The following is a 15,955-nucleotide window of genomic DNA, read 5'->3' on the forward strand; positions in this document are numbered from 1 at the left end:
TTTTGTGTTTAATTAAAAATTTAGCTTTCAAATTAATGAACTTTTGTTTAATTCTATTTAATTAGTTTCATTAATTTTGCTAGCTGCAGGTGAGGTTCCTAATTTTTTTAGGAAAAATGATATATCATCTTCAGCAGAAAATATTTTACTGTGACAATCTTACAAAATTTAATTTTATAAGCTGACATTGTTTTTGTTGCTTTTATTATTATTGACATGTTTATATTTTTTCTTCAAGATATTGTTTAATTTTTCTTAGTTAGCTTAAATATTAGCTGATATATTTTTATTATCGCTTTTTTGTTTCAAATCTTTATTTTCAAAATTTAAAACATTTAATTTCATGTTTTAACTAGTTTATTATAAATAATTATTGGTTAAGAAACTATTATTTATGCTGGAGGATTAATTTTCATATTCACTTTTTTATTTCTAATTTGCAATTCTTCTAATTTAGAAAATATTATTATTATTGTCTCCTATTTGTTACTAATTTGATAGTCTATTTTCAATATTGTTTTTCATCACTTTATGCAGCAGTTTTTTTCTGAATTCATTTAAATCGTTTGCCCCTTCGTTTCTTTAAGTAAAGCTATTACTTTATTCTTTAGCACTAAAATTTCTTTTCCTTTATCTTTGGATATTTGACTCAGTTTTGATTCTTGGTTCATTCATAATTATTTATTCTAAAGTTGCTTATTTTGGCTTCACTTATTAAAACGAACTTTTATTAACTAGCAACTATTACTAAGTACTTTTTTGATTTAGGTAACTTTTGTTATTTTTATCTTAATTATTAAGTTAGTTTGAAGTTTGATTTAGCTCAATAGTAGACTAGTCGGCCAAATTTATTTCATTTGATTTAATAACTCTGCTACTTTAATCCTATTGATATATTTTTGAACTTTGAAATGGAGTCAGACTGCGACCACGTAATTAATTTTTATTTTCTTCTTGTGTATTTTCTTTTTTTCCTTCATAAATTTACTAGCTTAAAAATCCATTAAAGCCAAAGGAAAAAGGAGTATTAGAGCTATTTTTATTATTTAATTGGTTTATTTAGTTTTAGTTACTGATATCTAACTAATCTTAAAGTTTTTAAACACAATATTATTTTTTGGGTGTAATTATTTACTGATCCACTATTTCTTAGCTTTAAGAAAATATCAGAGAGTTGTTATTTAAAGGAAATTGTTTGTCTTTACTAGCAGAAATGATCTCTTCGGATTCACAACTATTCTTTTTAGTTGATAGCGCACTGCTCTATTTAGAAGAATCTGTATCAGCATCAGCCATGTAATATGAAGAATCGCTTGTTGTAAAGTTTTTTTTTTCAGATATATTAGATTGCATTTGTTTAATATACTAATTTTTAAAAATCGCGAAATTCCCTGAGCATTCATTTTATTTTTAAATTTTGTATTACTATGAGTCTGTATTCAGTCTAGTGCTATTAATTTAACTTTTTTATGAGTAGCAAATCTTACTTCTCCATAAAGGAGAACATTTTTCTTTGCTTTCACTTTTTAAGTCAAAATTATCAATTTGATTCTCTTAGTTCTAGTTTTAATAGCAAATATCATCTTTTTCAGATATTTTTTGTTATTAGTTATTACTTTTTACTTACTCAGCCTTAATTTTTATTTCTTAGTTATCCAATCCTTCTTCTGAGCTTAGGTACTAAGTATTCTAATTAGCGGTTTCTTAATTCATTTTTGAATTATCTTATATTCTACTTCTTTCATATCTTTTTCTGCAGTTCTTGTTGAGTTAACCTATCTCTTCTTCTAAGTCATTTAAAGCCTTTTAAAAAGAACTCCTTTATAAAAATTAAGGACTTTACTTGTCATATAAATTATCAATTTTTTAAATATCTAATAAATCATCCTCCTAGATTTCACTTTATGTTAATTATTATTTTATTAAGTACTCCTTTAATTATCTCGAAGCTTGAAGAGACCTTATTTCACGTTAACCAATTACAGTATTCAGGGTATTGCTTTAACGACGAAGAGGACTCTATGATCCTGATTTTTTTGCACATGTTGCCTATAGCTGTTTTATTATTTCTTCTTTAACTAGATGATCATTATAAGAAAATGAATCTGTTCTCATGTCTTTATACTTTTTAAACTCTTCATTAACAATAGTTTCGCATTCAACGTGCTCTATATCTTCTTCATTACTTTTACTCAGCTCAATTGAAAGCTTCAAAGCACTAATTATTACTCTTTTATTATTCTTCTTTATTATGCTATCATTAAGACAATTTGAAGTATTTTATTATTTAGTAGGAGATAGATCTGCATAGCCATTTTAGGAATTTTTTTAAAAATTAATTTGTTATTATATAATATTCTTTAGAGAATACTAAGCCAATTGCTCTGCATAAGAGCTTGTTTATCTCTTTTGTTTTTACTGAAGGTTTTCTGAGTTACATCTTATCTTTTCTATTATAGTCTAAGCCATCATTTAATGCTTTTAATTTATGTTTTAACACACAGAAATCTATTGGTTTTCTTGATTGAAGTTATTAGCAGAGCTTCTTTTTAATCTAGTCACTTTCAAAGGGCTACCATCATTCATCTTCATTTCAAATAGCTCAGATGATAATAAAGATTATATGTAGGTTGGTATTTGCTAAAAATATTTTTTTTATTTAATTATTAAGTATATAATATTAATATCTGTCTGTTTATTTATTTACTTACTTACTATCACTTATTTGTTTCACAAACAAATTCTGATTTGATTATTACTTTTTTTGTTTTGCTTTTTTTCTTTACTAAAGTTTCTTGTATAAAATACTATTACCAATAATACCATTAAATTTAATTAAATAGCAAGCATTTTTAAATTTCATATTCAATTAACTTTTAGACTAAATCCACACATTTAGTATAAAGATATATCAACAAAATTACAAAATCTACAAATAGTATTTGTTTTTAGTACTAGTTTGCTATTAATATAGCCAATTTTAAGTGTGCTAAACTTATAAAATATGTATAAACAAAAAAGAGTATAAAATATATAAAAACAAAAAGAGTGTTGATTTTTTTATTTAGAACAAATAATTACAAAATATATTCAAATACTTAATCAGAATTTTTATACCATGAAAGATGTTATGATTACACTATCATTTAAAGTATTAATTCTAAGAATAAACTGTAAGCAAAAATTCATAAAAAAATCAACCTATTTTATTGCATGAAAACTATGAAATTATTATCAATGTTGAAATAAATTGTTTTACCAAGTAATAAAATATCATTCTTAAAAATCCTCTTTTGTAATTACAATATTTGTGAGAACAAATATCATAATAATCTATATCAATCATCTTAGGAATTTATTTGATTTTTGAAATTTAAATAGTTATAATAAGTGAATATGAAATCTCTATTTCTTTTTACCTTTAGCAAACAAAAGAAAACGCTTAAAAATTATTCCTTTACTAAAAATAGCTTATTTCGCTTTTAGAAATACCTTTATTTCATGTAATTTGATTATATTACTATGCTTATTATTTTTATTTAAAGATACACCTTACTCATTTTAATTTAATTAGCTCCTTTCACTGATGAACTATCAAAATCAAATTAAATCCACTTATTTTATAATTCAATTAGTAATTGTTATGTTTAGTGTACAACCAACTGTAAATCACAGAATTCTTTTTTAAAATAAATAAAAAATACAAAGTTGATGTAAACTACTTTTCATTTGTGATAATCTATTACGATATTATTCTTCATGTTATTAAATTTAAAAACATCAACAATAAATGGTCTATTTTTAAATATTAATAAATAGTAACAATATTCAATACAAAAATAAATGGAGTCAGCATTAAAACCTTTTCAGTAAAATATTTAAATATTTTTATTTATATATTTAAATAAATATTAATAATGAAATAATATGTCAGAAAGCAACTTTATTGATTATTTTATTTATCATACTCTATGGAAATAAATCAATTGATAGATTGTATAAAAATTTATAAATAGGAAAATTAATCTACTAGAATTTTATTTTTATCAAAAAAGTAAAATTTTAAATCAAATTTTTTGAACTAACTGTTTACAGAATTTTTAAATACATTTTTCAATTTTAAAAGAATGAAAAACTTAAAAATATTTTATTTTTTAAAACTTTAACCTCAAAAAAATAAAAATACATATTCTTTAAATTAGATTTTATTTATTTTTTTGTTAAGAAAATGTTGAATTGAATGGTTTTTACAGAATTTTACTTTTAGGGTTTTCTAATTAAATGAAGGTTTGATATTATTAATCAAAAATTCAGAGATTTAATTTCTAGCTGCTTTAATCATGTAAATATTTAATAAATAATTTATTAATAAGTAATTAATTTACAAAAAACTAATTAAAATTAAGCAATAAAAAATAATATGGTTTTTAAAAATTTAGATGAGCAAATAAAATTTAATAAAATCTTTAAAGTAAATCACAAAAATATTATAGTTATTAGCAAATTATAAAAATAATAAAAATAATTGGGCGGCTGATTCTTTATAATCTTTAAAGCAGTATTTTAATATCAAATAAAAAATCAAAAGGAAAATAAAAATAATTAATGTTTAATTTTCTTTTTAAGAAAAGAAAAATAAAATAGATTATAAAAATGAATAGTTAATTTAAATAATTAATATATTTTTTTAATATTAAAATTTTACAATAAAATGCATGGAATATGTACTAATAAACACTCCTTTTTTGTTATTCAGCTTTGAAATAATTTAAAAGCCCTTTCTGTTAAAGTATGTATGGTATTTGAAAGATAATAATCATGATTAAGATTTAATAAATGTTTTTTTTTTGTGAAAGAAAGCATTTCAATGTGACCGTTTGAAAATTTTTACTTATCTTTTCTAACTATTTTTTCTTTTTGAAATTTGATTAAAAGAATTATCCCTTTAGAAAGTTAATTTGCTCACCCATCGTATTTGGCTTGCTTTGCTAATTAGAAGAAATAAATTAAATAATAAATAAAAGAAAAGAAAAGAGATTATATCTAATCATTTTCAATCAATATTTTGACTTTCATCTTAAGTCCATAACTTTATAACTAGTAAGACATTAAACTCTCTTATTCACCCATTCATTTTTGAAGATAAAATTTGCATTATGAATTGTGGAAATAAGGAAAATATCAGTAGCACTTAATCTTAAAAATAAGGTAAAAGCTTTAAATGTAGTTGATTAGCCATTGTCTTATATTAAATTCAATTCAGATTTTACGAAACGTTCCGATTATATATATGATTAAGCCAAAGCCTTTAATTTAATTTTCTTTTTATAAAATAATAGATGCTATTAATTAGCTTTTAATGAAGCATAATTTCAAGATTTAAGAGTAGTAAAATAACAGTTCAGCTTTGAACAATTCCACTCTAGATAATAAACAAATTCCTTTTCTTTAGAAGGTAAACTCATAGTAATCTAGTACATCAAAATAAAGTGTTTCAATGCAAAGCCCAGTTTAAGATTTAAAAACCAAAGGCCAATAAATATTTTAAAGCGCTCAATAATAAAATAATTAAGCACAGTAGCTAAACAGTAGTGGATCTTTAAGATCTTCACAAAATCTTTCTTGTTCTCGTTTATCAAAATCATTCAGATAAACAATAAATGTTGATAATTTAATAAGTATATGCTCGAAAAAATTAACTATTGATCCTAAGCATAAAAAAGCTCTGTATATTAGAGCATCCTCTTACATGAAAAAAGGTTTATTTGAGTAAGCAATTAATGATACAAACACGCTTATATCTATTGATGAATATAACGTAGGAGCATATTATATAAGAGGTAAGTTTTTATTTGATTTTAATTCAATATTTAATTCAATCGTCAGTTCAGTTTGCTTATTTGTCAGTCCGTCCAAAATATTTTATTTTAAATAAAACATAAATTTATTTTCATTTCTAAATCTTTTTTTCACCTTTATTTAAATATTTTTCTAATGAAAAGGCTGCGCCTATGAAAAGCAAGGAGACATAGAAAAGGGTATTTAAGATTTTAGCTTCGTTTTAGAATTAGATGCTTCACATGTAAATGCTGTTTTTGCTAGAGCTGCTTGCTATAATAAATTGGGTGATTTTAATAAAGCTATAGAAGATTATAATAAAGCTTTAGAATTAGATTAAGAAAAATAATAAATGATGAGTTCTGGAATGAAGAGAAACCGTAGATTGCTAAGCTAGAAACTCTCTTAAAGCTAGAATTTTTCTAATCAAGGTTCTAGTTTTAAACAGAACCCTATCAATATAAATAATGCTTAAAATGATAGTGGTATTTAATGCGTTTAATTAAATTATGGATAAAATTTCAATGAGAATAGTAGTTGTTAAGTTTCTGGTAAAAAATAAATTGGTAAGTAGTAATATGGATACCATTTTGCTTAGAGTCAAAGTTAATAAAATATTAATTCAAATGAAGAGGATTTCATTAATCCTAATGAGTCAAACATAAATTTTATTCATATGGACTCTTCTCAAATTATTTCAAATGGTTTAAGTGGGTAAAAGCAAAAATAACACTAGTTTTCTGTTTAAAAATCTTCTTAATAGTAAGCATATTTGAAAGACTCTCCTTAACTCCCTTCTTCCCATTCTAGAACATTGAGCTCACAAGGAAGATTCTCTAACTCTAAACTAAATGCCGTTGTAAGCTAACCATAGTAATTAATAACACCACATAATATTTAAAATATGTAAATTTCTCTTGAGAATTAAATAACTCCAATGAGAAGATAAAACTCTTCAAACTCTCTTCATTCTACAGTTAGATCATCTACAAGATTAGAAGAGCAACCATCTTTCTAATCAGACATGTCTTTTATTGCTAATTCAAATTAAGAACAATAGCAACAAAAATATAAGGGCGATACAAAAAAGTAAGCAGAGAATCTTCATTCACAAGGATTTGAAATGCGCAAAAAAGGAGATTTCCAAAAAGCTATTTAACTATATACCTAAGCTATAGAGCTAAATCCACGCCACTTTAAGGCTTTTTTCAACAGGTAATTATACGTTTTTAAAAATTTTTTTTATAAATTAAGTTTTCATCTAATTAAAAAATCTAAATTTAATTTAACTAAAATCATAATTATATAACAGAGGTTTCGCTTATGATAAGTTAGAAATGTATGACTTAGCAATAGCTGATTACTCTTAAGCTTTAGAAATAGACCCTAATAATGCTTATGCTTATTATAATAGAGGAATAAGCTTAGATCGTAAAAATCTTTTCGATGATGCAATAAGCAATTTTACTATGGCCATTTCTCTTGATGATAAAAAGGCCGATTTCTATCACAATAGAGCATTTGCATATAGAAAAAAGAAAAACTATGAAATGGCAATTAGTGACTATACAAAGGCTATTGAAATAGATAGTAAGCACTTCAAAGCTTATTATAACAGAGCATTCTGCTTTGATAAGATTAATAATTTTGAAAGTGCTGAAAGTGATTATAAATAAGCTTTGATGCTTTAGCCTAAGAATATTAATGTACTTTATCATTACGGATGTCTCTTAGAGAAGATTAACACTCCACAATCATTAGAAGATGCCTTAATTTGCTTTAATGAAGCTCTTTCACTAGACTCAAGTTATGCTCCAGCTTATAACGCTAGAGGATTAGTTTATGATAAACTAAAAAATTATGACTAAGCATATCAAGATTTCTCGAATGCTATTAGTCTACACCAAAACAATCCTGTATTTATTCATAATAGAGCTTGTTGTCTTAGAAATATGGGAAAGTAAAATAAAATAAAATTTTATTTCAATTAAAAAAGTAAATCAAAATTTTTAATCATTTTAGACTTAATGAAGCAATTGAAGACTTTAATGCTGCACTATAATTAGATTCAACTAATCCTATCATCTATTCAAACATTGGGTAAAAAACGTTTTTCTATTTCAAATATTCTTATAATTTTATTTTTTTACTCCAGCTTGGTACACAGAAAGCTTGAAAATTTTGAACACGCAATAGAGTGCTACACAAAAGAAATGGAATACAGTACTGAAAATGCTAGGACTATTAACAATAGGGCATATTGCTTTGCTAAACTTAAAATTTATAAAGAAGCAGTTGGTGATTATACAAGGGCATTAGCACTTGAACCTAAAAACATTCACGCTCTTCATAATAGAGGTATATGTTATGAAAGAATGGGGCTTTACAGAAATGTAATTCATTTAACAATTTAATAATAAAAATATTTTAAAATTATTTCATTTTTATACGAAAGGCCATTGAAGATTTTACTTCTGTTATTTCTCATAATAAAGACAATGCCAATGCTTATTTCAATAGAGGCTGCTGTTATGATTCGTAAATTCTTATTTTTTTATCTAAAAAATAATAAATTTAATATATTTTATTTAGAATTGGTGAGTTAGACCTTGCAATAGCTGATTACTCCACAGCATTAGAAATAGATTCTAAAAGCTCACATAATAATTAAAATCAAAAGAATTAACTTAATTCAACTGAAAAATATTTAAATAATTAATGAGATTAAATTATCTAACTCATAATTTAACCTCTCTTTACCTTTGAGTAAAGGAAATAGTAATTATATTTATAAAAAACCGATAAAAAAATATTATATAAGCAACTGACCTTTGAATTAATAATATAAAAATGCTTAGCCTTTAAGTAAATATTAACAAACATGCATTTCAAACTATCTACGCATTAATTAAAAATAACTGTAAATATAGCAAAAAATAACCCATTTTTATATACATACACTTACAAAAATACATATTGCTGAATTATATCTTTTAAATCTGATTGATAAATCTTAATTTTTAATTAATTGAAATATTTTTGCTTTTTTGAAAAAAAATCTTTCACAAAAATAATAATTTCATTTAAAAATTATAAATTTATGTAATGTTTTTATTCAATAAAATATTGACATACATTAATTTTTAAGTTGATTTATTTTAATTGATTTGTAGCTTATAAAAAATATTTAATAAAAAATTACATATATAAATCAAAAAGTAATTAAAATGTTCAAAATTAATCCAAAGCAAATTATTTTAAAGTAGCCCTCTAAGTATGACATTCCTGGTTTTACAAATCCAGAGAGAAGAAAAGAAATATTATAGAATACATTATATTTGTAGCCAAAATTTTGCGTAAAAGGAGGTACTTCTAAAAATAACCCTTATAAGCACACTTATGATGTCATTTTAGCTGAAAGAAGAGAGTTGCACGAATATTACAAAAATAGTATTTTATGGAGTCCAAAATATACTCCTTGGCATTTCAAAAACTATTTCTTATATCCAGCTCTTTGCGTAGCATTTTTAATGTTCTACATAAGATATATTGCAACTCCTAAGAAAATGATGAGGCTTAGGAAGAAAGGATATGATTTCCCAACTCTTGAAGCTAAAGGGTGGCTTGAAGGATGGATTGAAGATGAAGAAGATGAAGATTATGATGAATTCGCTGAAGCTAAATAAGACTTATAAGGTTATAAAGATTGGACTATTAAGGATTTAGAGAACTTTGATAGAAAATAGGAAAAACTCAACTAACCATTTGAGATAAAGCCAAATGCAAATGGATAATAGGGAGGCAACAATAGGCTATTAAATACTAAGATTAAAAATATGAGAAATAAAATGTAAGATTAATTAGATTAGGCTATATAAACTAGATAGGAACTCGGTTTAAATAAAAATTGATGATGGCAAGATAATTTAAAATGGTAAATTCGCTGCTTGCTTGCTGCAAGCTGCTACTTATTTATATTTCTAAAAAGAAAAATAATCTAAAGATTAAATTTAAAGAATGCAAAGTTAGTTAAAACAAAAACTTCTAGCAATTTTTTTCAAGAAGATTCTTTCTTCCAAATTATATATATTTATTTTTTAATTGTATTCATGTAATATTTTATAAGTAAAATTAAATGATATTTTATTAAAATGAATATCTTTCATTTGCATAATCTAAACAAAGTTTTAAATACATTATTCGAGTTTTGTTAATATAGTTTAAAGGGTTTATTATAAAAATACTATGTGAGTCTTATATTTTATAAAAAAGATCTTTACTGCTTGTAGTAAGTGTTTTGCTAAATTATAACGTTAACTTGTTAAAATTTCAACATCAAATATTAATTAATAATTTTTATCGTATTTTGGAATATTCCTACTTTTTATAATTTACAAAATAAATAAATAGAATCAACTTAAATCATTAAAAGATCTATAATAGTAAAAAAAATTACTAAATGACATTATTTGCTTTTAACTTTTGTTATTTGTAGTATGAATAGAATCTTCGGCATAGGAACTGATATAGTAAGCAATTAAAGAATGATGAAAATACTTTAAGGTACAACGAGAGATAGATTTTTAAATAAAGTCCTAAATAAAATTGAGATCGAGGAGTTTAACTAAAAATCTACAGAAGAGTAATAGTCTTAGTATTTGGCTTCTAGGTACTTTGTTTAATTATCTGAAGAAAAATTGAAATTTATCTGATTTATTAGGTGGGCATTTAAAGAAGCTATTGTAAAAGCCTCTGGTAGAAGAGAGCTTATATTCCCTTAAATGTATCTAACTAAATCAGTTGACTGTCCAAAGCCAAAACTAAAGATAGAAGAAACTAGTAAACAAATTTTAGAAGAGCAATTATAAATCAAAGATATTCATGTATCTATATCTCATGAGAATGAATTTTCAGTAGCTTTTGTTATCTTGACAATATGAATAATAAAATAACTTTAATGCTTTATCATTAAAAATACTCAGTTTATCAATTGATTTGTTAATATTTTACATCAGACAAAATATAGCAACCAAAATTTTAGCAAATATTTTATAATTTATGTGTTTGTTAATTTTTTATGAAGTAAATTAGATTATTTAATGCTATGCTAATATTTTATTTCTTAACTTATTCTTAAAAATAAATAGTATTTAAAACATCTTAAGTTTTATTCACAATTAATTAGTTCATTTTACTAAATTGTAGAATATAATTTTCATTAAAATAATTTAATTTGTATTTTTTTTAAGGTTTTTTAAAACTGATTGAAATCAACTTTTATAATAATCAGCAAAAAGTATTTTTTAGTTAATTTAAATTTCTTATTGAATATGTTGAAAAAATACTCAATATCTCAACAAAAAAAAAGTTTGTAAAATGACTATTTTTATTTTTTTGGAATACTTAAAAAATATATAAATAGTTAAATAAATGGTAAAGATTATTACGAAACAGAATATTATTCTGTTGGTTGTAAAGTAAATATCATTTAAAAAGTTCAAATTTTTTTTCTTTTTATAAATTAATTTACATTTTCACAAAATCCAACTAAGCTGATTGATAATCCAATAATTTCTTTATTAATTTATATTTTTTGTCAAATAATATCTATTTAATTATAATAGTAAGAAGATTCAAAATATAGAGAGTTAGGGACTATGTAAAGTACAAAGGAAATAGAAAATATAAATAAGATATTAATTGCTAATAATGCTCTTGTAAAAAATAAAATAGGCAAGCTATTATTTAAATATTTTACTGCAAATTTTTTTAAAGCATTTTATGGATACAGCTAACTTAACTTTTTATAAAATTGGTTATGCTAATCATATTTTTAACTAATATTAGATTCATAGCGATAAAGCTACGCTAATTTGACAAATGAATCAGTTACAGATGGAGAAGATAATTCAAGTCGTAAGTTATAGTATTTGTAGAAACAATGATTCTATCTTTTTTTTCAAAATTAAATGCTTAGATAACTTTTATAAGATAAATAATTACTCTTCCTCTTTTGATACCAAAATTAAAGGACCTTCTTCTGTATCGTGTATTATTTTATTGACAAATACAAATTTTATGAGCTTTTAGTGTGCTAAAATTGAATAATTTTTTTCAAAATAAAAGCTGTAACTAGAGATAGATTTATGGATTTTGAAGAGATGTCCGTTGGTGATGCCATGCCTAGTGGAAAAAGAGAAGGATAACAATCAAGCTTTCATCAAACATATCAATTCATTTTGGGTACACCTAAATATAGGAATAACAGCTGCGCTAATAATAGCAATAATGGTGGATCGAAGGTATCATTAATATCTTCGAAAAAAAGTGAAGTATCTGGATCTGATGAAGATAATGCTAAGATATTTATGTAACAGCTTAGGATTTTGCAGAATAAAGTCAATTAGCAGGTATTTATTTTATATTAAGGGTTAATTTTTTTATAATTTGAATTATTTTTAAAATTATAACAGGAAAATTAAATGAAAAATATGGATTAAAAGTGTGAAGAAGTTAAGAAGGAAAACAATGAGCTCAAAAAGAATTTAGATAAAATAACTAAAGAAAATGAAGACAAGAAATTAGCTGAAAAGGATTAAGAAATACAAAGGCTCCAAATAAAAAATACCTAACTGCAGGAACAAGTACTTATTTCTTTTATATAACAAAATAAAAATCTATTTTTAACTTATTTCTATTATCAAAATAGTTTGAAAAAATGAAAGAAAATTATGAAAATAGAATTTCAGACTATTAAAATTTAATTGATGATCTTAATCAATAGCTACTTGATAAAGGTATTTTTATTTTATATAAACCTTAGCTTATTTATTAGTTGTCTTTAGAAAATTAGGTTGAAGAAACTAAGAGATAATTATCAAATGTGTAAAAGAAAATGAGCTAATAGTAAGAACAGAATTAGCAATTATTAGAAAAAGTTAAAAATTTAGAAGATTTAATAGAAAAATAAGTGGATATAAATAACGATGAAGTATAAAAAAACAACAATATTCACAAGTTATCTTAATAAAGCTCTATGAATTACCCATCTTTTGAAAAACAAGATTTTAACCATAGTTAAGGGAAAAGTGCATCTTCTATTTATTCTTCAATTTTACCAAATAAAAGATAAACAAACGTTTAATTACCCTAATAAATGGTTTAGACCTATGATAAGAATATATTATCTATGGGATAAAGTAATAAGAGTAGTTAAAATAACTCGAAATTAGAAGATTAATAATTAGCTTTCTAACAATAAATATAAGTTAATCAATAGTTTTTATAGAATTAAGTTAATATACAATAATAAATTATGCAACAATAACAACTGTAATCTTAACAATCTAAACAAGAAGAAGAGATGTAAGCTTTACAGTAAAATTATAAATTAGTTCATAATAAACCTTTAGAGGAGGATGATTTAAAAATTAAAAAAGAAAGAAGCAGATCATAGTAATCTAGCAGGTGTAGAAGTCCCTGGGGAGATACAATGAAGTTTGAAATATTAAGTAATAATAACTTTTCTGAATTTAATTAAACTAAAAATGATTTAGATCTAGATGATGAAATCGTAGGAGACTAAAAAAGTAAATTTAATCCATCGTCTACAATAAAATCAATAAGCTAAATTACAAATAGTGTTTCAAAAAATTACCATAATACATCCTTAAGGTAGGAGGAAACTGATAATTTTTAAAATAATTCAAATAATAAGTTACTGCAATAATTGACAAATTAAAATAACTCAGGATGCTTGAATATTAGTAAATTTAGAAAAAACAGCAGAAACAGTAAATAAATAGCTGTGATGCTAATCAATCAATAATCTGATCAAATACCATAAATGTAAAAACAATAATAATTTTAATAAGAATAGTCTCTTTTAAATTAGAAATTGATTTATAATCCAAGATTAAACTAGACTATAGATTAAGTTAGATGTAGAAGTGAATAGAGAAATATTATCTCTCCCGTTAATACTATTTAAACTATCCATAATCACAGTAATAATGACAGTATAATATCTCCAATATCTGGTAAAATGACCAACAAAAGTTCAAAAAGAGGAGGAAGTAACATCACTGTTGACTTACGTTTAACTCTAAATAACTAAAATTAAGCATCATAAACTTTAGATAATTCGTTTGCAAATCAAACAAATTAGAATAATTCTTTTATCTAGCCTAATGGCTAAATCTTATAAGTAAATTCTAATAACTATGTGCCCTAAGCTAATAATAATAATAATAACAATTCATATTCCAACTAACTAAACTAAGCAATTAATCTTCCCATCAACTCTTATTAGATAAATCCTACAAATAACTTTAAAAATTAACTTAATAATAAGCCACCTTCTCGAAGCAAATCAAGGTAAGAAGATATAAACTAGAATATTTTATACCAATCATCTGCCCTCTAGTGTTAGCCACCAGCATTTCCTAATAATATTAGTAATATAGCTGTTTCTAAAAATGATAATTTACATCATAAAAATATCTAAAAAAAAGATTAATAAAATAGTAGCAGCCTAAGTTAACAGTAAAATAAAGGAAAAGGGTATAGAATTAAGAATGATTCTCCCTCTCCACTTTCTTAGAAAAAGAGTGATTTTAGATCAATTGATAATGAAATGTAGCATAGTCTATCTGCTTCACGCAAGAATGTGGTAAGCTAATAAAGTAACTATTTATAACAAAAAAGCCCCTTAAACAGTACTTTATAAGCTCCAAGTAGATCGCCTCAAAGCTCTCATACTTAAAGCAATTCATAAAAGAGATAATCTTCTTTGAATAAGAATTAAAAGCTAAATTTAACTTTAAATAGTAATTATCTAAGTAGTAACAGCTAAACTCCCAATAATGCAAATACTAATAGCAATAGTACAAAATCTAAAAAGGGTTCATTAAAAAATAAAATATAAAAATACTAAAGTTTAAATGCTGATGACTACAATTATACTGATACACTAGTAAATAACAAGCCAAAATTCTAAACTATTACTCCTTCCAGTCAGAGTAGCAACGCTTGTTCTACAGCCCATACAAATTCTAGCAATAATATGCAATATTAAGCAATATTTCTATAAAATCAGCTCCAATATCAATAAAACTATTTCAACTCTATTGATGCAAAAGATTAGTAGCAGTAAATGATTTCAAATAAAAACAATTCAAAAAATCTTGATCAAAAAATGGTAAATTAAATATATTAGAATCAAAGAGCTCAAAATAATAGATCACCATTATAAAAGAGAATAAAAAGCACAAATTCTCCATCGATATAATTTTATGATGGATCAAAATAAAATATCATGAATAAAACTATGAATTATGTTGATGTTACTAATTATCTTGAAAATCATGGCTTATAATAGAGTGTAATAGATGAAAATTCCTTAGCAGGTATTTGCAGTGCTAAAAATTCAACTAACACTACAAACAGCTTTAGTCAAAGTCGCCAAATGAATAACAATAATAATAATTTTATACCAGGAGGAAACATACTTAGATAATCAGCTTAGCTATAAAACTAATAAAATCTTGCTAATCTGAACAGTGCTCATTTAAGAAGTAGATCTGAGCAAGCATAATACAATCAAAAGAAGTAGTAATAAGTTATTTAATAGTAGATTAATGACTAATTAAATTTAAGTTGCAACAGTAGCAATAACAATAATAACAATAGAAAGAAGTAACTATCTCTTCTTTCTAACGAAGATTGTTAAAATAGAACACCAACTAGCTTGTATGATGGCTAAATGTCTAAAGCTTCAGGAGCAAGCACAAACAAAAATTAATTGGCTAAACAATAATATTAGCAAAATTTAAATATAAATTTAGGTTTAAGTAACTATGAGATTATAGAATAAACGATAGAATCATAAACTAGCTCAAGCATAAAATCGAGATAGAAAAATAAATGATGGGAGTTGTAAATAAATAAAATAGACTTTGGAATGAATGAGAAAACAAAAGCACAAAAAAAATTTTCTAAATTTATAAATAAAATTGTAAATAGTTAAATAAAAAAATAGTTTTATAATAAAAATTAAATGATTTAAAAATAAATTAGTTATATTAATTAATTGTTTTCCTATAATTATTTCTTAGCT

General features: G+C 23.7%; 6 protein-coding genes across 6 annotated transcripts; 5 read left to right on the forward strand and 1 right to left on the reverse strand. All coding sequences in view use genetic code 6, as the record gives it.

Annotated features, from left to right (window-relative positions):
• Positions 1 to 27: 27 nt before the first annotated feature.
• Positions 28 to 2,592, reverse strand: TTHERM_00485910 (hypothetical protein; the record flags this gene model as incomplete). The annotated part of the gene is made up of 1 exon (XM_001032804.1): positions 28 to 2,592. The coding sequence occupies one exon, from the start codon at positions 2,590 to 2,592 to the stop codon at positions 28 to 30; it is 2,565 nt and encodes an 854-aa protein (XP_001032804.1).
• A 2,564-nt stretch (positions 2,593 to 5,156) lies between these two features.
• On the forward strand, positions 5,157 to 8,560 carry TTHERM_00485940 (tetratricopeptide repeat protein; the record flags this gene model as incomplete). Its single annotated transcript, XM_001032807.3, has 8 exons — positions 5,157 to 5,208; positions 5,340 to 5,840; positions 6,003 to 7,053; positions 7,151 to 7,798; positions 7,861 to 7,938; positions 7,994 to 8,231; positions 8,294 to 8,376; positions 8,431 to 8,560. The coding sequence occupies 8 exons, from the start codon at positions 5,157 to 5,159 to the stop codon at positions 8,558 to 8,560; spliced, it is 2,781 nt and encodes a 926-aa protein (XP_001032807.2).
• Positions 8,561 to 9,065: 505 nt separating this feature from the next.
• On the forward strand, positions 9,066 to 9,749 carry TTHERM_00485950 (transmembrane protein, putative; the record flags this gene model as incomplete). The annotated part of the gene is made up of 1 exon (XM_001032808.2): positions 9,066 to 9,749. One exon carries the CDS (start codon positions 9,066 to 9,068, stop codon positions 9,747 to 9,749), a length of 684 nt encoding a protein of 227 aa, XP_001032808.2.
• A 224-nt stretch (positions 9,750 to 9,973) lies between these two features.
• TTHERM_000485959 (transmembrane protein, putative) lies at positions 9,974 to 10,338 on the forward strand (the record flags this gene model as incomplete). Its single annotated transcript, XM_012799054.1, has 2 exons — positions 9,974 to 10,280; positions 10,334 to 10,338. The coding sequence occupies 2 exons, from the start codon at positions 9,974 to 9,976 to the stop codon at positions 10,336 to 10,338; spliced, it is 312 nt and encodes a 103-aa protein (XP_012654508.1).
• A 44-nt stretch (positions 10,339 to 10,382) lies between these two features.
• Positions 10,383 to 10,778, forward strand: TTHERM_00485960 (phosphopantetheine-protein transferase domain protein; the record flags this gene model as incomplete). Its single annotated transcript, XM_001032809.2, has 2 exons — positions 10,383 to 10,507; positions 10,559 to 10,778. The coding sequence occupies 2 exons, from the start codon at positions 10,383 to 10,385 to the stop codon at positions 10,776 to 10,778; spliced, it is 345 nt and encodes a 114-aa protein (XP_001032809.2).
• A 390-nt stretch (positions 10,779 to 11,168) lies between these two features.
• On the forward strand, positions 11,169 to 15,766 carry TTHERM_00485970 (hypothetical protein; the record flags this gene model as incomplete). Its single annotated transcript, XM_001032810.2, has 7 exons — positions 11,169 to 11,571; positions 11,686 to 11,754; positions 11,816 to 11,887; positions 11,965 to 12,248; positions 12,312 to 12,482; positions 12,548 to 12,635; positions 12,684 to 15,766. The coding sequence occupies 7 exons, from the start codon at positions 11,169 to 11,171 to the stop codon at positions 15,764 to 15,766; spliced, it is 4,170 nt and encodes a 1,389-aa protein (XP_001032810.2).
• Positions 15,767 to 15,955: the final 189 nt, after the last annotated feature.

The sequence above is a fragment of the Tetrahymena thermophila genome (assembly GCF_000189635.1).
Source record: "Tetrahymena thermophila SB210 genomic scaffold scf_8254527, whole genome shotgun sequence".
Taxonomy (NCBI): Eukaryota; Ciliophora; class Oligohymenophorea; order Hymenostomatida; family Tetrahymenidae; genus Tetrahymena; species Tetrahymena thermophila.